This window comes from Carcharodon carcharias, chromosome 28, assembly GCF_017639515.1.
Source record: "Carcharodon carcharias isolate sCarCar2 chromosome 28, sCarCar2.pri, whole genome shotgun sequence".
NCBI lineage: Eukaryota > Metazoa > Chordata > Chondrichthyes > Lamniformes > Lamnidae > Carcharodon > Carcharodon carcharias.
Window position 1 is genome coordinate 17,904,661 of NC_054494.1, and position 26,111 is coordinate 17,930,771.

A 26,111-nucleotide genomic window follows, 5' to 3' on the forward strand; every position below is an offset into this window, starting at 1 on the left:
AGGGAAACAACTTTATCCTGTCCACCCTATCTGTTCCCCTCATAATGTTTAAAGTCCCAACTGGCAAGACTGATGCAGAAGTGCTGGCATTTTAAATATAGACACACTGGGTGAGTGTAGCAGAGTGTTCCTGCTCATCGACCCTGTTTCCTGGGCTGTACTTTGGCTGATTTTTTGTGCTGCCGTCTTTAAGGGAAGGCAAACTATTGTACCGACAATTGGGAAGCAAGCCCTATGCAAAGCAGAATATGTTCACTTCCACTGCTTACGTGAGTATCTAAACGTTGCACTTCTCTAAACGTACTCCCTCCACATGACTTCAGCAGTTAACCTCACACTCCACAGCAAAAATGGTGAAATATTTGAGCCTCTTTAAACCTAAAAGTTGCTGTCTTTATATTTAAAATGTTTGGCAGACAAAAGAAATTACTTCACGTACAATCTGAGTTTAGAAATCATTATGATTTCACGTCAGCTGCTCTTTGATGTACAGTATATTCTACACAAGCAAAAATGACAAAGTGCTTTTCATGAGCCTATGCTATCAGTTACTTTTGTAGCGTGGTCTCAAACTGAAGGCCCCCCAGAAGCCTGACTACAAGCCCAAGCCAACATTTCCTATGCTCCCCTCTGAACAACTGTGTTTCTTTTTGGTTCAAATCAAGGACAAATGTCAATGTTTTATGTTTCCAGGGATCAATTGTCCTTGCATAGAAATATAGGACTTAGGAGGAGGAGTAGGCCATTCAGCCCTTCGAGCCTGCTCCACCATCCAATAAGATCATGGCTGATCTGGTTGTGGTCACAGCTCCACTTCCCTGTCTGCACCCCCCCCACAACCCTCGACTCCCTTATCTATCAAACATCTGTCGAACCCTGCCTTGAATAGGCATTCCTTGGTGAGGTGGGGGAGTTATACTTCAGTTCCTATATCTGCTGTGTTTGTAAGCTCAGATCTATTATTCCAGAAATGATGAGATGCCTATGGGAGCGGTGTCCAGGTTTTTGTGGGCCACACATGTGATCCATTGCATCTCACAACAACATACAAGTTTCAAACACAAGTTTCCATTAATTTGCATCAATCTGAAGTAGCAAATATCTAGGATTTGTCTACCAATGAGGCAACTGTGTTAAACACCAGCCATTTCAAACCTCCATGGGCTGGATTTTCATCCTAGAGGCATGTAGCAGGATTCAGGAAATTTGCTGGCTCAGCCCACTCATCTCAGAAGAAAGTGCCTGCAAAGGCGGGATTTTTATTCCAGGGCGGGTTGTTGCATGCTGGAGCGGGGCCAATGTATAAAGAGACACGGCTGAGAGGCCAGACATCCATTAGTCTGTTTAAACAGCTGCACCCAAGGCAATACATTGCTTGATTGACAGCTTTTTTCTCTAAGAGCGGTTTCTCAATTGCTTAATGTTTATTTACACAAGAAAAAGAGGTGTCAAGTGCTTGCAGTTTCTGCTATCGATACTTTAAAGGTGTGGCTGATTGACACTTTCATAGGGCTGTAGTAAAAGCAATATTTGTCAGAAACTTATGAATGAATTATTTTTTTTAAAAGCTTCTTCACAAATTTCCTTGTTACTGTCAGGTTCATTGGTTCTGTAGAGTGTACACTGGGTGAATGGGAATGGAAGTGCCATCGATTTGCATGGAGGGTACGAGGGGCCATGGGGGTGAGTAGAGGGGTATTGCTCGGCATGAAGGGTAAGAGGAGCCATGGCGGGGGGGGGGGTGGTGAATGGAGGTGCATATCTTGGCTTGGGGCATATAAGGTGACAATGGGGGTTAGTGGAGGGGCAAAGGTCGGCATGTGGGGCATGGGTAAGATCTTTCGAACTTGCCTTTCAAAAGTTTCCCTCATTTACTCTATGGTTCATGACACCTCTGAGAGGCTATGAACGATGAGTCCTTGGATAGCTGGCCCAACTTCTCGAAAATTGCAGCGGGCCAGGTGATGCCCGTCCCCATAGTGGAGTCGACATGGGCAGGCACACATGATACAGGCTTGTGATCTGCACTGGCCCGCACCCTTGAATAAAATTGGCGGCGTCGGGGATCCCAGAGTTGAGTGCTGTCCATGAAAATCCAGCTCCGTGCGCTCAGAGAGACCTGGATATTTTTAGAATGCCAAACGCCTTGGGCGTGGATATCCCTGGAATTGAGATTGGGGGCAAAGCGTGCCGAAATCGAGAAGCAATGAAGGATAGTGAGTAAAACAGCGGGGGAAAAAACAGCAGGAGGAGCTGAGATAAAGGGAAAACATTCTTCCCTTTCTCAACCTGCAAGAAAACATTAGAAGAAATTGATGAGGAGAAAAGTGTAGACACAGATCGACAGCGATAACAAAAAAAAGGGAAGGATGTGGAGGAGGGTTTTTAATATCACGCTGCTTCTGAACCAACAATTCAGAGAAATTAGCTTCATTGCTGCTTCTCATGAGAAGTTTTCTATGGGTAAATTAACTAATGCAACCTGTAAGAGTGCAGTGGCTATTGTGTCAGTGGAAAGGCCTATGACAGGAGTTCCCAAACTGTGGGTCGTGACCCCAAAATGGCGGCCGCGTAGCAACCGAATGGAACTCCTCCAATGGGGCCACTTTGATTGGGCTACCACTCCCTGGCGTGCTTCCCGGTGAAGGTCTGGCTGGTTATCGCATGGTCAGCTGGAGCCGGCCTCCATTTCGCTCCCCTTGAGATTTGGTCCAGTGGTCATCTCTGCAGGGCCCTCGGGAAGGACGCTGTGGGTGGCAGGGGCGGGGAGCGGAGGGGGGGAGGCAGCGGTGTTTCTGTCACCGGTACCGCTAGCATCCGGTGCAGCCTGAATTCTAACTGCCCATTCCCTGAGGGGGCACCTTGTTTAATGCACGGTACACTTGTCTGTGGAGCGGGACAAATGTGAGTACTCCGAGGTACGCTCCATGTATCAACCAGCATAGAAAACTCACCGCTCGAACAGAAATGATTTTAATTCTGTCACAACACCACATCCCCAACCCCACCCCCACAATTCCCAGCACCGCACCCAAGTCGGTCTGGCTCACGTCGTTTTAAAAGCAATGAGTTGGCATCACAATGGGAGAAGTTCAGGAAGCAGTGACCTATGATGAGTCAGCCAGCTATATCATTCTTAGTACAGTCTTCATTCGTAACTGTGACCTGTTTATCTGTAACTCCATTTCACTGATGGTCAGTATTTGTTAAATCAAGGGCTACGTTGTAACTTTAAAGGACAATGACAATGAACAGTTTAGAACTGGCTGGAGAAATTTCTCTGGCTGCTCTGCAGCCTGATCCCGGTGAGGAGGAACGTCGTGACATTTTTCAAACGGCGACCCCATGAGTAGGCTGTGGCGTTTGGCCTATGCGTGAAGGTGGTCGTGGAGTTTGTGGAGATGGTCACCAGCTGATCCTTCAGGACCATCAGCTCCCACACGGCGGTGGCCAAGTTCATCAGGGCCAGTCCCACCACCCAGGACTCGAGGCTGAGAACGGACTGGGCTACCTCGAGGTTCAGTCCGTATCGAAGGTTCAGGCAATACAGAGCCGATGCCGTGAAGGTCAGGTGACAGACGAAGACTTCCAAGAGGAACAGGACGAAGAGTCGCTGATTATCTCGGGCCACACATTTCATGAGGAAGAGACAATGGTGGTCAAAGTTGACCATGCAGGTGTTGCAGAGTCTACAGTGCTTTGTTTGTTCTGGCTGAATGACCTAAAATGGACAAACAAAATAGCATTTAGGAATAAAACGGTATCTATTCCCTCCTCACCCTCCAGTAAAAATGAACTTTCAAAAAGGCCGCACGGTTGCCATCTCTGATTGGATGGGCTTCATCACATGATCTCCTTCTTTCAGCTGCTCCGCCCTATCAAACAGCCTTTCCCCACCTCCCAATATTCTTATAACTGAAGTTCTCACAGAGAACGAGAAAGACCCTTCTATAACACCCCAATGATTTTTCCTCACAGCAGTGACCAGGAGATTAATCTTTAATACTTGGGAGACTCCAGGTCAAACATGGAATGTTGGCAATCCTAATGATCCAGGGTAAACTCATACCTGCTCACGCTTGCTCCCAGTCTAAGATTTCTATTGGTTAAGAAAGCCATGTTCCCCTCCACGGGGAATGTTAAGGCCACGATCATCCCAGATTTGCACTAAGTGCAGTAGCGGGCGTGGAAAAAACGGTTTTACCCGTTGGCCGCAATGGCGGCTTTTCACGCCTTATCGTCCTATTCCGGATGCGTCCCACCTCACGCGTTCGCGGGAAACACGCCGGATTGCCGGCAGTGCTGCCTCTGATTCGCCCGCCCCGTCATCACTTCAGGCCCTCAGTAACCCGGCAGCCATATTGAAAGGGCAGACAGGCACAGAGCCGGCACTCCCCGAGGGATCGGAAGCTGCTGCCAAGCCTCGGCTGCCAAAGGGCGGAAACACGCTGCCCCCAAATTTAGCGACGTCTCTCCCGGACACAGCCTACTGGATGCAGTGGAAGTCCCGCTGTGAAGTCCTGTACCCCTGCTCTGGGCGAAGGCCAGCGAGCAAGGTCACCAATCCAGCATGGGAGGCGGTGGCAGTGGTGGTCAGTGCCAACACCCTGCAAAAGAGGACAGCCACCCACTGCCAAGCAGAATGAATCATCGTAAGAGATAAGAACTAGGTGCGGGAGTGGGCTATCCGGCCCATCAAGCCTGCTTGGCCATTCCATGAGATCATGGCTGATCTACCTCAGCTACCTGATCTCCTCTGTTCCGTCAAGATAAGTCACTCTTCTCACCACTCTCAACTCTCACACTCACAGCCCACAACACATCCACAGGGACCTCACTCACTGCCAGTTCAAGGAACATCACCATTCACTGTCTCACACACACCTTCATCTGCCCTGTGGATCATGTCCTCACCCCATCCATGGCACCACTCACCATCCACACCTTCCAGACATCCTTCTCCTCTGGCCTGGCAGGTGTCCCACTTACACTCTCTCCATCTGTATTCATGCAGGACAAGCTGGCACACGGCAAAAGGGAGAGGTTGTAGACCGGTGGAGGAATGCCCGACATCAAGGCCCTCACAGACTGTGAAAATAGAGACATCCAGCTGGCCGGCGATGACCTGGACCGTTCCTGTGCTAACAGTGAGGTCGGCGCGGCTCAGTCAAGTGAGAATCCTGCAACGCAACATCCATCAGATAACCATGCTGTGAGTGAGTTCCCCTGTTCCGCAGGTCCCTGCCGTGCACTGATGATCTCTCCTCACTTTCACAGGCACATCTGGGAAGCAGCCAAGGGGGTCACGAGCCAGGTTCTCGACTCAAGCCCTGAAGACACCTCAGAGGAAGAATCTGATGACACCACGATACGATTCTGATCAGAGCGCAAGCAAGCTGCCCTCAGCCAGGCAGGAGTCAGACATTCATAGAGGCTGTCTGAAGATCTATGGAGTGTTCTCGCTGCATGTTGCCATCATCCTCCTGGAATCGAGTGACTATTAGGGTCGCCGCTGCGTCTCCATGACGTGAGCCTGAGCACTGTGGGTATGTGCGCTGCCATCAGCCACACAGGAGTCAATCAGTCACAGATGCAAGGTGAGGATGTCAGGACTGTCCTCACTGCATCTCGGCATCGTCCTCCATGAATCTTGCGGCCGTGAGGGCCTCCTGAGTGCGTCTGCCTCGTCTGGCCAGTGCGACCATCCTCATCTTCGAGGACCTCATCACCATCATCATTGTCATCCCCTTCGACGTCCTCCGCGTCGGAGGAGACCTCCAGTTCCTCCGTCTCTTCCTCAGCCAGGTCCACCCCCCCGTCGCAGCACCAGGTTGTGCAGCACGCAGCAAGCGATGATGATGCGCAACACCCTCTGGGGACTGATTGTGCCATGGCTGCCTTTCACAAGGGGATTCTACAACTTGCAGTTGTATTGCAGTGCTCCACCGGACCTGACAAGGCACCAAAACCTCATTTTCAAGATACCTATCGTTTGCTCTGAAGTCCGGGTCGTGTCCTGAGAATGGTTATATCGTCGCTCTGCTGCAGTCTGAAGCCGCCGCACAGGCATCATCAGCCACGGCCTCTCTGGGTAGCCCTTGTCCCCGAGGAGCCAACTCTGCAGCCTCTGTGGAACCTGGAAGACGTCAGGGATCTGAGACCTGCTGAGGATGTAGGAGTCATGGACACTCCCTGGGAATTGTGCACAGACCTGTGGGATGTGTTTGTGTTGGTCGCACACCAGCTGAACCTTGTGGTTGACGTAGTTGACTGATGCCAATGGAGATCTAAGCACCAGGTGAGTGCAGTTGATGGAAAGCCAGAGATCTGTGCAAATCCCAGTGCTCCTGCTTCCTGATTTCAGGTGAAATGCACAAAGTTCTGTGCCTTTGTGAAGATGTCATCTGTGACCTCCTGGATGCACTTGTGTGTGGAGGCTTGCGAGATCCCACACAGGTCACCTGTAGAGCCCCAGAAGGAGCCAAAGGTGTACAAATTTAGTGCCACAGTCACTTTCACGGCCACTGGCAGTGGATGCCCTCAATGTCCCCATGGCGCCAAATCCTGCAGCAGGTGGCATATGTGACTGACCAGTTCCCTAGACATGCACAGTCTTCAGCGACACTGGTTCTCAGTCATCTGCAGGAATGAGAGGCGCCATCTATAGACCCTGGGTCTGGTGAGTTGCCTACGAGCTACGGCTCTCTGTGGGTCTTCAGCTGCGTACACAGCAGGCCCTGCCGCCCCTTCAGCTTGAGATAGGAGCTCCTCCCTTTGCTGAACCAGGCGCCTCTGCCACACTCGTCTTCTTCATCCCTGGTCTCTGTAAGCCATGAGGCAGATGCTAAATCACCAGGCTCCATGATTCTGATGTTCCCCTCCTGTAGGATCAAAGAGATACACGCGTGGGTTAGCATATGTGTCCTAAGAACCTCTCTTGGTTAAGTCTGGAGTGCAGGAGAGTGCTTGGATGGCCTGTGTGTAGAGCGCTCATTGGTTGTCCGAAACTCCACCCACCCCTGCCCCAATCCACTTGACCGATTGGCAATAGCTTCAGCTACTGGACCGCATACTGAGCTCTCAGCTCAGGCGCAGACATTCTCCTAACCGGCACTGCAAGTCTGCGCTGTTAACTGGAACTATGAGGGATACTGGTCCAAACCTTAATGAAGACATTACAAGGGGCTGTGAGCACCTCCAGCAGTGACTGTGCCATGGCCGCCTTTCACAAGGGGATTCTGCAGCTTGCCCAGTAGGCCAAATGCTCTGTTGCCCCCTAAAACACACATTAATTTGCAGTCTGTGCCTGAGGGGTGAATGGTTCTGGAGCGCTTGGTGACATTTTCATGCTTTTGCGCCGCTTGAGTGGGCGCAAAATCTTCAGAGGCCCGACTCCAAACATGTCAATGGAGCTGCAGCTGTACAGTCCCAGCAGAGGAAGAATGCTCACTTTTGACCAGCTTTTCCCAGTGCACAGCCCCTTCGTCAACCCTCCCTTCCCCCACCCTCAACATCCGCTTGAGTATTTCCTTCAGTCTGTGCTGCCTTGCCCCCCCAGCCTGACCCGCACTGGAGCCCTTGCCCCGGCACTGTACTGAGAACCAGCCGGGAAAAATGACTTGCCTGTCCCTCACCACCCCCCACCATATGCGCAGTGCCTCTTCCCTGGTGTCCTGCGGGAGATGCTTGCAGGTGCTACACGAGGTTGTGTTCCCTCACCTCCGAGTTTCCCTTGAAGTTTGGGTTGCCGGGCGCACGTTGCTTACATACCGTTGTGAGGCACATTAGATGTCCGGATGATCCACTGGGGGGTGTTGGTGGTGGTGGTGGTGGTGGATGCTTCCAGTGAGCAGGGCTTATAATGGGAATTAGGTTCCTGATGTGCAGCAGCGGGGAACGCAGTCTGTCATCGATGGATTGGACGATCGCAAACTGGTTTCACGATGGCGTGAATGTGATTTCTGCCCCCTCATGCTGAACTGTCCCCCACTGCCCCCCCATGATGCCCGGCGCCAATGGGACTGGACAATTCTGCCCGAAGAGAAAGGAGCAGATTTTACTGGGGTTGGGACCAAGTGTGTCGGGGGAAGCAAAGTTGGCAGCGCACCAGGAAGTTGGGAAGGAAGCGAGGCCCCATTTTAACATTCTAAAGCCCGCGGGAAGCGATGTCACAGTCAGAATGCGCCAGCGGAAATCACGGTGGGAACTGGGGAACGGTCCCCAGCATAAGGTAAGTGCTGGGAAGGTGGGGGGGAGCGATTCCCAAACATATGCCGGTTTGGGGGAAAGAGAGGGAGAGCCGAGAGGCCGACGGATTACTTCCGGGTACCGGAGGAGCACTCCTGCCTCTCCCGGCCCCTTCAGAAACCCTCCAAAGAAACACGGTGAAGCTTTCCCCGAGCTCGGCTGGCTCAACACTGCCTCCCTCAGGGTTTCCTGGCGCACGTGTCACCAGGTGAGCCTCCTGATCTTCGAACCAGCCCCCAGGCCGGAGTCTCAGCCGACCTGAAGGCTGATGGGGATCAATTGGCAGCTGGGCCAGAATGGAAGGACTGCGGCCCTTTGAGATGACCTGGCCAATTTAACCCTTCACAGGCACCGGTGGTGCTGATCGCAAGGGGGAGGGGCTTAACACTGATTCCAATAAGTTTCAACAGCGCTAGCTTTATATAGCACCCTTAACATAGAAAACATGTTGGATGCATTGATTAGCCTCGATCTGAGAGTGTCCCAATATCTGTTCCTAAAGTTTCCTCTTGTTACATAGAAGCTGTACCTCCGTGGCCTGTCCTCTCCTGTTAATTTTGACAATATTCGGAACATCCCAGAAGGAAAAGCCAGTTGGGACCAGTACTCTCATTTCCCAGTTTTACTGGGTTCCATTTTAAAGGTAAATAAGACCAGTTCGCACCGGTATCCTTATTTCCCAGGATTTACTATTTTCTCCTTCTGTTCCATTCCTTCAACAATCTTCAATGAGGTCACCTGACAGACACCCATTCTCCAGGCTGATAAAATCTCTCCCAGTCCTTCCCAGAACTCAGGGGCAGAACTTAGCCCGTGTCGGGTGGGCTGGGTTGGGAAGCCACCCGCGATCAAGGCCGGAACGAGCCTGCGACGGAGCGTTGACGTCGGGGCGCTCGCCTGATGTCAACACGCGTGACTTCACGCTCGAGCGGGCCGGGCGCATGCCCGCCCACCGAGCTAAGAATTTTGCCCCGGGTCTCAAGTCGCCAGAGATCAGCCACGGCCAAGGGTTTGCGAGAAACCGCAGCTTTGCAATTGCGTGTGTGTGGGCGCGAAGCAGGATCAGCGTGGAGCCCTGGAAGAAGGGAATTTAATCCCTGCTGGTCCTAGTGACCAAACTGGCTCCTTGTTTGGAACATTATGGCAAAAGTGCCAAGGGACGACGCACAATTTAAACCTGGTGCCCAAAAAACAAAGGTTAAGCGAGCAGGCAACAAAGTAGCAGATGGAGTATAACGTGGGGAAGTGTGAGGTTATTCACTTTGATAATAAGAATACAGAAGTAGAATAGTTCTTAAAAGGCACGGAACATCGGAACATTAACGATCAGAGAGACTCGGGTGTGCTCATACAAGGAACACGGAAAGTTAGCATGCAATTACAGCAAACAATTAGGAAAGCAAATGGCCTTTATGGCTAGGGGATTGGGGTACGAGAACAAGATAGTCTTGCTACAATTCTACAGGGCTTTGGTGAGACCACACCTGGAATACCCTGCACAGTTTTGACCTCCAAGGATGTTTGCCTTGGCTGCAATGTGGCTAAAGTTCACTAAATTGGTTCCCGGAATGAAGGGTTGGTTCTATGATGAGAAGCTGAGCAAACTGGGTCCATATTCTCTGGAGTTTAGAAGAATGAGAGGTGATCTCATTGATACATACAAGATTCTGAAGTGGCTTCACAGGGTGGATACTGAGAGGTTGTTTGCCCTGGTTGGGGTGTCACAGGGGCACAGTCTCAGGATAAGGGCATGGGCAATCATTTAAAGAGCAAGATGAGGAGAGCTTTTTTCACTCAGGGAGTTGTGAATCTTTGGGACTCTCTGCTCCAGAGAGTTGTAGATGCGCCAACACTGAATATATTTAAGACTGAGGTTGACAAACCTTTGGTCTCTCAGGGGTCAGGGGATATGGGGAGCAGGTGGGAAAGTGGAGTTGAGGCAGGAGATCAGTGTTGATCATATTGAATGGCAGAGCAGACTCAAGGGGCTGAATGATCAACCCCTGCTGCTATTCCTGATGTTCTTTTAAATCTGGAAATTGAACTATCATGAGAATCAGCTTAAAGCACTGCTGTAGCCAGCCACTTGCTTATATTAGGCCGCTACTCAGGGCAACCAGGGATGGGCAATATATGATCTTATTGAAAGGCGGAGCAGGCTCAAGGGACTGACTGGCCTACTCCTGCTCCTAATTCGTATGTGTGTATGGTCAGCTCAAAGCTTTGCTGTAGTGAGCCACTTGGTCATAATAAGCTGCTACCCAGGGCATCCAAGGATGGGTAATATATGTCAGCCTTGCCAGTGATGTCCATGTTCCTCAGGAATGAATAAGGACCCTGTGAATTTTCAGGGGTTACTGTTTACGTGACTTTAAACTCTCTAGTTTATCACTGAGCTCAACAGCGAGGGGCACTGCAGTGCCGGGGTTGCTGACAATTTCCAGTTCCCTAGATGCAGAACAGTTCAATTCTGCAGCGAATTGAAAAATGTCAGTGTTTAAGTGTGTTTGCACTCCAAGCAATATAAATAGAAAATAGGCTCCATTGTCACAGTCATTACCTCACAGTAGATACAGAACCTGGACGGATTCTGATTTGCCTCGATAAGCTGAGTGACCGTTGAGTACTCTGCTTCACAGCCAGATTTCTGCAGGTTCCCTGGGTCCCTGGTTAACAGCTCCTTAAACATCCACAGCAAGGTGGTGGCCAGCATAGTCATGCACCACAGCAGTAGCTTATCTGGCCACAGAAGTCTCATCAGTCAAGGAATAACTTCCGCACCTTTTGCAGTCCCACCAGGGACTCTTGGCAACATTAACGACGGTGTAGCAGTATGAATGCACAGAAACAACTTACAGTCTTTCACAGATGTGCCCTGCCCAACAATTTTTCACTCAACCAGCACTTAAAACAGATTTTTAAAAAACACAAAATGTTGGGAAGACTGAGCAGGTCTGGCAGCATCTGTGGAGAGTGAAACAGAGCTAACATTTCAGGTCGTCAGAGTCCTGATGAAGAGTCATATTGGGCTCAGAACGCTAACTCTGCTTCTCTCTCCACAGATGCTGCCAGACCTGCTGAGTTTTCCAGCACTTTCTGTTTTTATTTCTGATCTCCAGCATTCGCAGCATTTTTGCTTGATAGCGTCTAAAGCCAGGTTATCTGGTTGTTACTTCATTAGCTTTTGTGGAAGCTTGCTGTGCCCAAATTTCCCACTTGGCACCGGTGACGATACTTCAAAAAGTGTGTCGTGGACTGTGAAGAGCTGAACCAATCGGGTGAAGCAGGGTTAGGAGGAATGGCCCAAATGTTCGATCGGAAAGGGTCAGCTTGGTGTTCGGAAGGAGTTTGGGAGGGAATTACTGGACATGATTGGACGGCCCTGCCACGTTATGTCTCCCCCCACCGGTGGATGTGGCAAGCCATTTAAATCTCCACTCAGTTCGGCAGGACCATAATATCCCGGCCGTAGAGTGTGGGCCCTGAGTAGCTGAAGGTTCATCCAGCTATGAAGGCAGTGGGGGAACGCAGGAGAGGCCAAGGTCAGAGGAACAGAGAAGGCCAAGGAGAGATTTAACAAAAACAATCACAATCATGCAGGGCTTTGAGAGAGTAAAAAAGGGGCAACTACAGTAACTGTTTCCAGTGGCAGAAGGTTTGTAACCAGAGCACGCCGATTTAAGGTGACTGGTAAAGGAAATTGAGGCGACATGAGAAAGCTTTGTTTTCCCCAGGGTTGTTACGATCTGGAATACGCTGCCTGAAAGGGTGGAGGATGCAATAGTAACCTTTAAAAGGAAACTGGATAAATACTCAAAGAGCTAAAAACGATGACAGGGCCAGCGGAAAAGAGCAGGGAAGAGCGATTAATTGGATAAATCCATCACAGAGCCAGCAGGGGCAAAATGGGTCAAATGGCCTCCTTCTGCACTGCATCATTCAAAGATTCCATGGACAGAAAGACACAGATAAGAATTGTAAATTGTAGGCATTGGGACCAGGAGCCAATGTTGGTCAATGCGGACATGGGTAGTGGGAGGAAGTGAGGCCTGGTACGTGATAGGGTACAGTCAGCAGAGGTTTGGGATTAGCTGAGCTTGAAGGGGACTGGTGCACTCGAAACCACAGGTAACAAAAGCAATTTGAGGGTTTCAGCAGAAGGTGGTACTGATGAAAGAAGGGAGATGAAGGCTTGTGGTCTTCTTGAACATACATTAGTTCAGAGTCCCTTGGTTGCTTGGAGAGTAAATAAACACTGTGATGTATCCATGCAATTAGAGATTTTATATGACCCATCAACCTCTTGATTCACATTCCCCAACATTAATCTAGTATTAGAATGGTGTTACTCAGGCTCCTTAAAATAAAACTGACTGTCTGAAGCAATCAGAAACATTGTGACATAGCAACAAAATCCGGACTACTGCTAAATGTTCATTTGACAGGTTAGCAACATGTGGAAGCAGGTCAAATGGATAACTAAATGTTGCATCTTCCTTTAAAAGTTTATTTTGTTTCATTCCTTCGGTCTGTTTTCCCCCCTCGAGTTTATTGTATCAATTCATGCAGGTATTATCATGCTTGTGTGTCATTTCAGTTCATAGATCATGTCTATGCTTATCCACTTTAAGGAGCTCTTGTGTGATGTGGTGAACAGATTAAAAAGCTTCCCTTTCTTGGATATTTTACCCCCCAGCTGCATTTACCTTGTGATGTTTCTATCAAGATTCAGAGTCAGGTCTCCTGGTTTACAATCAGACCAATGGGACACCCCCATTCATTTTACTTTTGTTTGAGAGTCACAAAATTTGATTGGCACCCCCTCCACCACCGACACACAGTGACAGCATGCGCACCATCTACAAAATGCACTGCAGAAACTCACCAAGGCTCCTTCCAAACCCATGACCGCTACCATGGAGAAGGACAGGGGCAGCAGATACATGGGAACACCACCACCTGCAAGTTCCCCTTCAAGCCACACACTATCCTGACTTGGAAATATATCGGCCGTTCCTTCACTATCGCTGGGTCAAAATTCTGGAACTCCCTCCCTAACAGCGCTGTGGGTGTAACTACACCACATGGGCTGCAGTGGTTCAAGAAGGCAGCTCACCACCACCTTCTCAAGGGCAATTAGAGATGGCCAATAAATGCTGGCCCAGCCAGCGACACCCACATCCCATGAAAAAAGATTTTAAAAATGCTGGCCTTGGCAGCAACACTCATCCCATGAAAGAATAAAAATATTTCGATGTTCCAAAGCTCTTTAAACTGAGTTAAGTATTTTTTGAAGTGAAGTCAGTGTTATCATGTAGGAAGCAGAGGAGTCAATTTGTGCATAGCAAGCTCCTACAAACAGCAATGCAATATTGACACGAAACTTGGTGGGAATGTGAGTGGTGAGGAGGGTGTTAAGTGGCTTCAAGGCGATTTAGACATGTTGAGTGAGTGGGTAGATTCATGGCAGATGCAATATAACGTGAATAGATGTGAAGTTATCCACATCTGTAGGAAAAACAGAAAGGCAGAGTATTATTTAAATGGTGATAGGTTGGGAAATACTGATGTACAAAGGGACCTGGGTGTCCTTGTACACCATGCACTGAAAGCAAGCAGGTGCAGCAAGCAGTTAAGAAGGCAATTGGTATGTTGGCCTTCATTGCGAGAGGACTTCAGTAGAGGAACAAGGATGTCTTACTTCAGCTATACAGGGCCTTGGTGAGACCACACCTAGAGTATTGTGTGCAGTTTTGGTCTCCTTACCACAGAGGGAATGCAGTGAAGGTTCACCAGACTGACTCCTGGGAAGGCAGGATTGTTGTATGAGGAGAGATTGGGTTGACTAGGCCTGTATTCACTGGAATTTAGAAGAATGAGAGGAGATCTAATTGAAACATAAAATTCTGACAGGGATGGACAGACTGGATGCAGGGATAATGTTTCCTCTGGCTGGAGGGAGTCTAGAATAAGGGGGTCACAGTCTCAGGATACGGGGTAGACCACTTAGGACTGAGATGAGGAGAAACTTCTTCACTCAGAGGGTGGTGAACCTGTGGAATTCTCTATCACAGAGGCTGTGGAGGCCAAGTCACTGAATATATTTAAGAAGGAAATAGATAGATTTCTGGATTCTAAAGGTGTCAAGGGGTATGGGGAGAGAGCAGGAGTATGACGTTGAGATAGAGGATCAGCCATGATCATATTGAATGGCAGAACAGGCTGCATGATGTCGTGCTCCTATTCTCTACGTTTCTATGTATAAATATTTCATCAGGGAAAACTCCCCCCTTCTTTAAAATAGTGCAATGGAATCTTCTATACCCATCAGAGAGGGCAGACAGGGCACTGGTTTAATGTCACACCTCCAACAGTGCAGCACTCCCAAAAGTGGCAGTCTAGATTTGTGTGTTCAGGTTTCAGGAGTTGGCATTTGAAAGCACAAACATCTGATGCAGAGGTTGGAATGTGCGATTGCTGAGCCATATCTAACGGAACCTTTCACCTGGAACATGGAGATCGGGCGATATATGAAAACCAGCCCGGCTCCAAGTGCCAGGACTCTGCTGCTTCTGTATTTGTTTCACAAAGGTCCTGCTACATGAATGATCAGTTCTTTGGCACTGCAGGGTACCAGCCTGTTGAGGAGAATACAGAGCCTGGGGTGGCAGAGTAAGTAAGGCATGGTGGCTCATTAGATAGATAAACAGAGGCAGAGAGGGAGGAAATGGAGAGAGAGAGAGAGAGAGAGAGAGTGTGGGGGGGCAGGGGGGAGCTGGAGAAGGACTGGTGGGGGAAGAGAGATGGAGAGCCCATTTATTTTGTTATTTCAATTGCACAATTTTCCAAATGTATGCAGGCTACTTAAGCCCTGAGTATTTTTGATGGGATTTAGGGTGTGAATTTTCTAACCTCAGTTTGTGTTGAGTAACACCACTGTGGAAACTAAACCTGTTCCCAAAGCAAAATGATTGCTTTTCACTTTCACAGTGAAACTTATACACTGGGTGTACTAGGACCAGGCTGAATAATCCACATACTGGCAGCATGAAGGTTACTGACCCATCACTTTAAAACTCTGATAAATACAATGGTGCATGTAAAGGATATCAGGCAGGATCTTGTAGTAGAAGCAGTATAACGAGTGAAAGATCCCAGCAGCAAAGGTGCCGACATACATTGGGTTTGGTAACCTGTGACGGGGGGAAATAAAGACAGTGTTAGTGTTAAGCTGTACACCTGATCTCATTTCTCTCACGCCCTAAGGCTCAACAGCAATATCTTAATATGTGTGTTTTTAATTAAAAGTGAGACACCAACCCTCAGGCCAGGATATAAGGTCTGAAACCTGACTACCTTGCACACTAACTTTGATGGACCACTGTCTCTAGGCAGCAACCTTGAAATCTGCCTTACTTGGGGAGAGAGAGAGAGAGAGACAGAGAGAGAGAGACACAGAGACAGAAAGACAGACAGAGACAGAGAGAGAAAGACAGACAGAGAGAGAGACAGAGAGAGAGAGACAGAGAGAGAGAGACAGAGAGAGAGAGACAGAGAGAGAGAGACAGAGAGAGAGAGACAGACAGAGAGAGACAGACAGAGAGAGACAGACAGAGAGAGACAGACAGAGAGAGACAGACAGAGACAGACAGAGAGAGAGAGACAGAGAGAGACAGACAGAGAGAGACAGACAGAGAGAGAGACAGACAGAGAGAGAGACAGACAGAGAGAGAGACAGACAGAGAGAGAGACAGACAGAGAGCCCACAAGAATAGTATGCCATTTTCAGTGCGTGTAACGCAGTGATGAACAAGTGACATGACGATGCCTTTAATACAATATGCAATGAATAAAAAATTGCCTGACATTTTTTTTTCCCTGAAGGCAAAACACCTTCAAGAAACTGTCTGTGGTTGAGTTAGGAGATACACACTTGTAAGATTCCGCTCTAAATAAAACAGAAGACTGAGTAAAGATTGGCTCCAGAATCAGCCTTCACTATTCCAGAAACCAGGTGTTTTATTTCGAGCGAATCATTACAAGTGTGTACCTCCTAACTCAACCACAGACAGTTTCAATAAGTATTTCCTTAAATGTGCTCAAGTAAAACACCAATTAATAACCTCCACCTGCATACAATGAAACACAGCTGATATACTATTAACAGTAGCCATTACTGGGTCAAATGATCAAGCTGCTGACTCTAAATCTAATCACTGCTGAATGAGCTGATCATAGCCAGGGCGGTAGTTGGGGTTGCTTCAATAGGGAGAGGAAAAATTGTGCATGATTCCTGTTTCTATTTGCTGGTCTGAGAGCGCTAGAAGTGAGGGTGTGTGGTTAGTGGTGGGTGAGAAGCAGTGTGTGCAACTGTTGGTGCACACCATGAGCATTTGTGTGCATGGTAACGGCAGGATCAGGCTCAACTGTGAAGCAACTGTAGTTGAATATCCTGCCCACATTCACAATGAAAATGGTCACGGAAGGCACCGCAACCCATATAATCAAGAGGAATTAATGGGGGGGGGGGGGGGGGGGGGGGGGGGGGGGGGGGAGGTTAAGAGAGATAAAACTGGCCAAGGAGGAAGAGGAGAGAAATAGAACGGCCTTAAGATGTTTTGCGGCTTGTGACATTGAGCTCAGCACCGCCACCTATGGTAAAACAGAGGAAGTGCAGCACAGTGGGAATGACAGAGAGCACCTAAAAAGAAAACATAAAATATTTTAACCAAATTAAAATCTGCGTGTCTCATGGAACCGTACAGGTTTTCAGATTGTGGTTGTGAATTGCAGAATGGCCAGGACCCACAACTTCAGGTTGTGGAAAGTGCTGGGTAGTGCAGAGCACTCAGAAATGTCCTACATTTACCCTGTGAGGAATTTCCAGATCACACTCGGTGATTGTGGGGAAAAGAGCTACAAAACACCGGGCTGGGAAGGGAAAAGAGGTCAGCAGGAGTAAGAACAGAAAATGCTGGAAAAAGTCTCAGCAGGTCTGACAGCATCTGTAGGGAGAGAAACAGAGTTAACTTCAGTCTGAAGAAGGGTCATTCGGACTCGAAACGTTAACTCTGCTTCTCTCTCCACAGATGCTGTCAGACCCGCTGAGTTTTTCCAGCATTTTCTGTCTTTATTTCAGATTTCCAGCATCCGCAGTATTTAGCTTTTTATTTATCTTGAAGTTAGCAGGAGTCCTTGCTCCTGATCACCATCTGGTGGCCACTTCTGAAAAGTACATGTGCAGACAATGAGCAAGAACAAAATCTTAGCTTGGTTTACATTGGTCCCCGTAAGAATTACTAATCCTCCTGGATTGCCCCTGAAGCCTCCAGGAACTAAAGACTAATTTTCAGGTTTTAGGAGAAAAATCATGGGGGGAACTAAAAAAGTGTTTTAAAAAAAAAACATTCTTTGAACACTTTAGTTTACTGGTTTAAAAGATTGTAGACATTTGGGGATGGGGGAGGCTGTTTGACAGTCAAGAATCATCCAGTCAGGTAATGAGGAACCTATTCACTTTCTGATTGGTGCGGGAAAGCAGGGAAGCATGAAGATAGACATGTTGGGTGACCAAAGGTGGGAAGAGTTGGGGGCCAGTGCAAACAGCAGATCTTACATAAAGCTTCTAGGAATATCTCCAAACAGGAATTGGCAATCTGGTCTCCATGGTCAACAGTTTACTGACAATCAGTATAATCGACTTACTTGCGAGGAATGGTTCGGCTGGCTAGGTACAGAAGCGGGTAAACCTTAGAAACATAGAAACTAGGAGTAGGCCATTCGGCCCTTCAAGCCTGCTCCACCATTTATTATGATCATGGCTGACCATCCAACTCAATAGCCTGCTCCCGCTTTCTCCCCATATCCTTTGATCCCTTTCACGCCAAGAGCTATATCTAACTCCTTCTTGAAAACATACAAAGTTTTGGCCTCAACTACTTTCTGCGGTAGCGAATTCCACAGGCTCACACTCTCTGGGTGAAGACATTTCTCCTCATCTCAGTCCTAAATGGTCTACCCCATATCCTTAGGGTTGCCAACCCTCCAGGATCAGCCTGGAGTCTCCAGGAATTGAAGATCAATCTCCAGGACAGTGCTGCGTGCAACCCTGGAGAAAGATCCACTGGGACATTAAAAATATAGTTTAAAAGAAAAATTTCTTTGTGAAGATTTCTCTTTACCAGATATAAAAATGTTGAAAATTGGGGTGGGGTCGGGAAAAGCTGTTTGGCTTCATCCAATTGGGTAATGAGTCGTTTTGCTTTCCAATTGGCGTAGGAAGGCAGTGCGTCACAAGGATGGATGTGTTGGCTGGTTAATGGCTGGAGCGTGGGGGCAGGTCATGTGATGAAACCTCCCGGAATACATTTAATCACAGTTGTGAACCCGGGCGAGGCTTTCCTTCTACCCCATGCTTGGGGAAGTTGGAACCAGCTGTATCGCACCCGACATCACACTGACCGGAGTGACTGAATGTACCTCGGCCAGTTAACAGCCCCTAAATCAGGCTTCGTTATACTGAAGTTGAAGATGGTTGATGAGATGAAACCAGCTCCCAAGAAGGGAGCCAGGAAAGCCTTAAAGAAACTGTCAAGCAAAGGGCAGCGAGCAGTGGTGAAAGTCGAGGAAGGAGAGTTACTCCATCTACAAAGAGTTGAAGCAGGTTCACCCCAACACCAGCATCTCCTCCAAGATATTTTCGAGCGTATCGCTGGCAAGGCTTCCCATCTGGCCCATTACAACAAGCGCCAGACTTGGGAGATCCAGACCGCCATGCGCCTGCTGCTGCCCAGGGAACTGGCCAAGCGCTGTGTCAGAAGGGAGGAAGTACACCAGCTCCAAGTAAATCCCCACAATGGCCTGAAAAACACATTTACTTACACACGCTCAGCCCAACTTCATTTGAATGCGCTTCTGACGTGTGTTCGATTGCTTCACTGCTGCACTGGGGAAAGGGCAGAATAGGAAGCAGCTTCCTCTGGTATTATCAATCTGTGTTCCCTGCTCTGTACTGTACATCTGAAAAGCCACTTTGAGTAGTGGCTGGAATCGTTTGAAATATAAGATGTCAATCTGGGCGTGACGATTAAATCAAATTCAGTTTTTATTGCATGAGATTCTGGCATTTTTAGCATCGGTTTGACAATCTCCTCCTCTGATTGTGACCATTTCTCTACAGAATTTATTTTTCCTGCAAGACATGAAAGAGATGCTCTTCCTTATAATCTTCCTCACTGTGTTGTATCACTGAATCCGCTTCTTTCAAATGACCTGATAACCCCGTTTTTCTTATAGCCTTTTGCGTGTTGCTTAGCGCACATTCTCCACTGCGCAAAGAGGTGCCGGGGAGCAGGACAACTCTCTCCCCCTTCCGCCCGTCTCGAGGCAAACCTGTGCTGCCTGCTCTCAATGCAACAGCGTCAGACATTGCGATTATGGGGATGGAAGACATTCAGCTCAGGGCCTGCAGATCTGAAAGGGAGTCCAGAATGAAATCATTCCTACCTGGCCAGATGAGAGATGCGGTGGTACTGGAAAAAAACCATCCTGGCGAGGATTGCAAAAGCAACGACGCTGAAAGCTCCCCCATATTTCCCGAGGTAGCTTGCGATGAGGAACACGATGGAGCTCAGGACCCCTGGGAGAAGCAGGCAGCCGTAATATAGTCCTAAAAGCCAAAAGATTTAGATGAAACTCCAGGGGGCTGATTATTTTGCAGAGCCTTACAGCATGTTAGAGGCCCTTTTGGGCAGGACAGAAATGCCAAGTCAATCGCCCGGGTTGTCAATTAATCAGTAACATAGTGATCGTGTTCCTGGTCTAGTAACTAATCCAGAAGCCTGGACTAATAATTCAGAGACGGGAGTTCAAATCCCACCATGGCAACTGGGGGAATTTAAATTTAATTCTTAAATACGTCTAGGATGAAAAAAAACAAAAAAACTGCGGATGCTGGAAATCCAAAACAAAAACAGAATTACCTGGAAAAACTCAGCAGGTCTGGCAGCATCGGCGGAGCAGAAAAGAGTTGACCTTTCGAGTCCTCATGACCCTTCAACAGAACTAGTTCTGTTGAAGGGTCATGAGGACTCGAAACGTCAACTCTTTTCTTCTCTGCCGATGCTGCCAGACCCGCTGAGTTTTTCCAGGTAATCCTGTTTTTGTCTAGGATGAAAAGCTGGTCCCTCTAATGGTGAACATGCAACTAGCAGGTTGTCTTAAAAATCCACCCGGTTCACTAATGGAGAGACAATCTGCTGGCCTTACCTGGTCTGGCCTACATGTGGCTCCAGACCTACAGCAATGTGGTTGGCTCTTAACTGCCCTCTGAAATGGCCCAGCAAGCCACTCAGTTGTTAAGAAGGTGACTCACCACCTTCTTCTTAAGGGCAATTAAGGATGGGCAACAAATGCTGGTCGTGCCAGTTATCCCCTGAATGAATAAAATAAAGGCTCCTTTGAAAGAACGATCCAAATAATATGCGTCTCCTGCTCTCTCTCCCCACAGTTGTACAAAATCCTCCCTTCCAAGTGCCTGCCTCAATCGGTTTACTACTGAATACAAAAGCAAGGAGCTTATGTGAAACTGGTGTAGAGCAGTGGTTCAGCCTCAACTGCAGTATTGCACCCAGCTCCGGATACCACACTTATGAAGGGTGTGAAGGCATACAGAGAATGCAGAAAAGATTCATGAGAATGGTTCCAAGGATGAGGAACTTCAGTTACGTAGTTGGATTGGAAAAGTTAGGACTGTTCTCCTGGAAGAACAGAAGGTTGAGAGGAGATGTGATAGAAGTGTTGACATAAGAACTCCAACACCATATGTTCAAAGCTTTTCCCTTTACTGCTATTTTTAAAAATTGACTTTTTGAAGAACCAAAAAGATGGCTACTTCGGGTCACCTGACCAAAGGGTTGCCTGAAAACCAACACCAGGAGTTTCAAGAAAAGAATTTGAGCACTGCTGAGAAAAAGACATTGTGTCAAAGTTTTTCATCTTGCACTCATCAGGACAATCGGAAGGATACTGATGAGTGCGAGACAAAAAGCTTGGACAAAGTTTCTCTTTTCAGCAATACTCAAATTCTGTACTACCAAGTGATGAACAAATAATTCTTTTCTCAGTTTCTGCAATCTCACACCTCATTGTACAGAGCTCTTATAATCACTAAAGACCAGGAAGGCTTGCACATCCAATCTCATTATGTCTAGAGAGCTGCTAACAGAATCCTATCACACCCGGGGCTGTCTAGACCCACTTTAAAAGGGAACCACAGGGATGTCATTTGCATCTGCTCAGCTCAACTTGCTAGTGGAGTCACTGGGTCTATCGAGACAATGGCTTCCCAAACACCAGACCCTCAACATAGATGATATCGCTTTCAACAACTAATGACTGGGATATTATTGCCCTGAAATCAAAGTCAATTCTGGACATTGGATAAACATCCTGTATTTTGAAGTCATTGGGGATAAGGAAAGTCACATGACTCCAGTGACCATTTTGAAATCCCTTTACGCCTTTGAGAACTGAAAAATAGGGAGTCTGCTGTTTAATATCCAACTGGTGATCCACCAAGAAGCAGCTGCGTCCAGGCAGAACAACAGCCTGTACCTTAAAGCCTGTCTCTGTTGGAAGACTACCTACCATCACCTACTGAACTGACCCAGTCGTTGCGTACCTACTTCTCCTTACAGTCAGCACCAACTGAAATACTAATACCACAGCCAGCTGAACTCAAATGCCTATGTGAAAGAAATCCTCGTTGGACACTGACCCTGGACTCTGGAAATCATGTGAACTAATATTCATTTCAGTGGTTCTTGTACTGTAAAACTTATTTTCTCAATTCCCTTCCTCCTTTACTGACTGTGTGTGTGTGTGTGTGTGTGTGTGTGCCTGTTTGCGCACACCTGTGTGCGCGCGCAGACTGTGTGCATGCGCCTGTCTGTGTGCGCGGGACTGTGTCTGCGGGTCTGCATCTGCGCGCGTGGGTCTGCGTCTGCGTGCGTCTGTGGTGTGGGATGTTGCGAACGCTCCTTCCCTAAGTTTTTTTGAATGTGAAATAAATGAACCTTCTGAGTTAATCCTAAGCTGAGTTCTCTGTGGGTTATTAGTAAATTGGATCACAAAAACTGAGCGATTGGGAAAACATGCCACCACCGATTCTTTTAAAAACTAATTTAAAACACCTTCTGCTTATGGACAGGTGGTAGGAGGAAATCAGAGCAGGTTGTCTGTCTCTCTCATACCTGTAACAGAGGTATTCAAAATCACGAAGGGCCTGAACAGTGTAGATAGGGAAAAACTGTTCTCGTTGGTTGAAGGATCAAAAACCAGACAGCACAAATTTAAGGTAATTGGCAAAAGAAGCAATGGTGACATGAAGAGAAACTTTTTCAGACAGTGTGTGGTTAGGATCTGGAATGCACTGTCTGAGAGTGTGGTGGGGGCAGGTTCAATCATGCCATTCAAGAGGGAATTGGATTATTATCTGAAAAGGAAGAATGTGCAGGGCTACAGCGAGAAGGCCAGGGAGTGGCAGTAGGTGACTTGCTCCTTTGGAGAGCCAGCATAGACATGATGGGCTGAATGGCCTCCTTCTCTGCAGTAACCATTCTATGAACCTGTTTCCACCACCCTTTCAGGCAGTACGTCCAGACTATAGCAACTAGCTGTATTAAAAAAATCCGCACATCTGGTTCTTTTGCCATGTGCCTTATATCCATGTCCTCTGTTTATAGGCCCTCCTGCCAGTGGAAACAGTCTCTCTCCCTTTCTACTCAATCAAAAGCCTTCATCTTCTTGAACATCTCTATTAAATCTCACCTTAACTTTACCCTTCCCAGGGTCACCAGTTTCTCCACATAAGTCCCTCATCCTGGTATCATTTTTGAAAATCTCCTCTGTACTCTCTCCAAGACCTTGACATCAAATTGTTCTGGAAATGAGGCAGGTATATTCTTACTACAATGAAAGGATGAAATGAAACCCAGACAGAGTTTTCTTAACTAAGCCATTTGTTGAATGCTTTATACTTTTCAACTTAGTAACCACCTGTATTCTCCCTTCCTGGAGGCTGATTTGTTGCAGGGGTTAAGATTCTGTGGGTGCTATTTAAGTAGTTTTTCACATGTAAACCTCCAGAATTAAATTATTAACCAAAAGCGGGTATGACAGACAAACAGGATGCTCTCCTCACTCAACGGTTACTTTCCTGTAGGAGTTAACAGAGGATGACCTTCGGGGAGAACCTAAGAAATGTCCTTTAGGGAAGGAAATCTGCCATCCTCACCCGGTCTGGCCTACACGTGACTCCAGACCCACAGCAATGTGGTTGACTCTTAACTGCCCTCTGAAATGGCCTGAAATGAGCAAACCACTCAAGGGCAATTAGGGATGGGGCAACAAATGCTGGCCTTGCCAGCGATGCCCACGTCTGAAGAACGAATAAATAACAAATAAGCTTTTGCCCAGTCGGTAGCACCTCTGTCTCTGAGCCAGAAATTCCGGGTTCGAGTCCCACTGACTCGATGGCCATAGTGCAGCCAAGCAGGTGGTGCATCAACCTGTAAATCTTTCCAACCCACGTCAATGGCAGGCGGTAAGAGCAGGAGAGATCCCTGGTCAGCCATGTGATGTAAAGGACACTGGAGCCTTTACCATCACCATCTATAGCTCTGGACTACAACATGTCATAAAAATTCATGTCGTCATAGCAACTCCGACTCCTTGAGTGAATTGTGACACACGACAACCAGGAGCTCGTGGATGGAATGACAGCACTTTCTCTGTTCCTTTCATTAGCTCAGGAGTACCGAGGCAAGATGTAGCCCATCCAAACCCAAGGATTGTTCTCAGGATGTTCCTGTGCTACAGAGCTCACGTCACCACAGGGCAGTGCCCCTCACTAACCTTGCCATCAGGGAAAACATGTCTTTTTAACTTAAAAAGAAGTGCGACCTTAACTTCACATAGCCCAGATATCTGAAGCCCCAATTCTAAAATGGTGGTCCTGCAATGTCGGGAATAATTCTGATGAAGTCAAAAACTCAACTGGACCATAAGGAATAGAAGCAGGTGTAAGCCATATGACCTCTTGAACCTGCTCCACCATTCAATAAGATCATGGCTTCTACCCTCAACTCTACTTTCTCATGTCAACCATTTGTCAAAGGTCTTGACCTGCTATCTAGGTAAAGAGGTACACCTTTAGCGAGCAGTTTTCAATGCTATACTGTTACTTAGATTATTGGGTTAATAGACTAATAGTGTAGAACGTCACCCAAATTGTCCTGGCACCATACAGCTGCTTGCCCTGTGTAACTGGGAGATAATTGCGGTTATTAGAATCTGTTTTTCAAATGTAAAATTGGAATGGTGACATTGACAGTAGAATGGAACAGAAACCACCAAGTCAATTATTGGGTTGCCAATTAATCAGCAAGAGGTTGGCATTCGGTTAAAATGGTGTAGTTTAACTCTTTACCTGGATTTCAGAAAGGGTCTCCTACAAGACAGTTCACTGAAGATGCTTTTATAGTACATGAGACCAGGACTGGACAGGCTCCCCCAGCCCGAGAGGATTCGCGATTCTCACCTGCTCATGTCTTGCTGGACAAACCCCAACCCACGTTACATACAATGAAGGTGAGAGTTTAGCCAGATACTCCAACGGAGTACTGAGGGAGAGCTGCACAGTTGGTCAGCACATTTCACTGAACTGGTGATCTAGGTAGATGTTAACAGACATTAATCCAAGAATCCTCCTTGCCTCTTGGGTGACATTGCTCCGTCAAATCAGTCCAGGAAATGCGCTGGTCAGAGTAACATTGCTGACAGACATAGCTATTGGATTTACTATATAGCAACACTCAATGGGATTCAAAGTCCTCAATTGTGTAAATGGCTTGCAGACTACTGGACAGAGCAGGTGCAAAATAAACACAAGGATTATTATCAAATGACATATTAACTACTGGTCTGCATAGCTCAGAAAGCTGGTGACATGTATGAATAATTATAATCAACATCCTGGGGGTTACGATTGACCAGAAACTGAACTAGACTAGCCATATAATATAATAATAATATAACATAACACTGCTACAAGAGCAGGTCAGAGGCTAGGAATCCTGCAGCGAGTAACTCACTTCCTGACTCCCCAAAGCCTGTCCACCATCTACAAGGCACAAGCCAGGAGTGTGATGGAATACTCTCCACTTGCCTGGATGAGTGCAGCTCCCACAACACTCAAGAGCCTCGACACCATCCAGGACAAAGCAGCCCGCTTGGTTGGCACACCTTCCACAAACATAGGCCAGAATTCCCCCCACCCCCCACAGCAGGGACAGGAAGCCATTGAAATCTTCCTTCACATCGGCAGGACTGGAAGATCCCACTGGCTAGTGGGGCTGGAAAATTCCAGCCATTCACTCCCTCCACCACCAACACACAGTAGCATCTACAAGATGCACTGCAGGAATTCACTAAGGCTCCTTAGACAGCACCTTCCAAACCTACGACCACTACCATCTAGAAGGACAAGGACAACAGACACATGGGAACACCACTGCCTGGAAGATCCCTTCCAAGTCACTCACCATCCTGACTTGGAAATATATCGGCTGTTCCTTCACTGTTGCTGGGTAAAAATCCTGGAATTCCCTCCCTAACAGCACTGGGGGTGTACCTACACCACATGGACTGCAGCGGCTCAAGAAGACGGCTCAACACCACCTTCTCAAGGGCAATTAGGGATGGGCAACAAATGCTGGCCGAGCCAGCGAAGCCCATATCCTGTAATAAAAAAAAATTGCAATATCCGTTTGTAAAGAACGAAATTGACTTTAATTAAAATAATT

The 26,111-nt window shown here is 47.7% G+C and overlaps 1 protein-coding gene across 3 annotated transcripts in view; it reads right to left on the reverse strand.

The window, feature by feature from the left end:
- Positions 1 to 2,973: 2,973 nt before the first annotated feature.
- Positions 2,974 to 26,111, reverse strand: part of si:ch211-223a10.1 (palmitoyltransferase AKR1) — a 43,551-nt gene continuing 20,413 nt past the window's right edge. Inside the window, exons 5-8 of one of the 3 annotated variants that reach the window (XM_041176085.1) lie at positions 19,753 to 19,915; positions 15,358 to 15,440; positions 10,808 to 10,998; positions 2,974 to 3,721 (exon numbers count right to left, since the gene is read on the reverse strand). In XM_041176085.1, coding sequence (XP_041032019.1) covers positions 3,257 to 3,721; positions 10,808 to 10,998; positions 15,358 to 15,440; positions 19,753 to 19,915 — 902 coding nt within the window. In that variant the 3' untranslated portion in view covers positions 2,974 to 3,256. Of the gene's footprint in view, positions 3,722 to 6,604; positions 6,882 to 10,807; positions 10,999 to 15,357; positions 15,441 to 19,752; positions 19,916 to 26,111 lie in introns of those variants that run through there. The other 2 variants (XM_041176083.1, XM_041176084.1) reach the window with 2 other exon arrangements.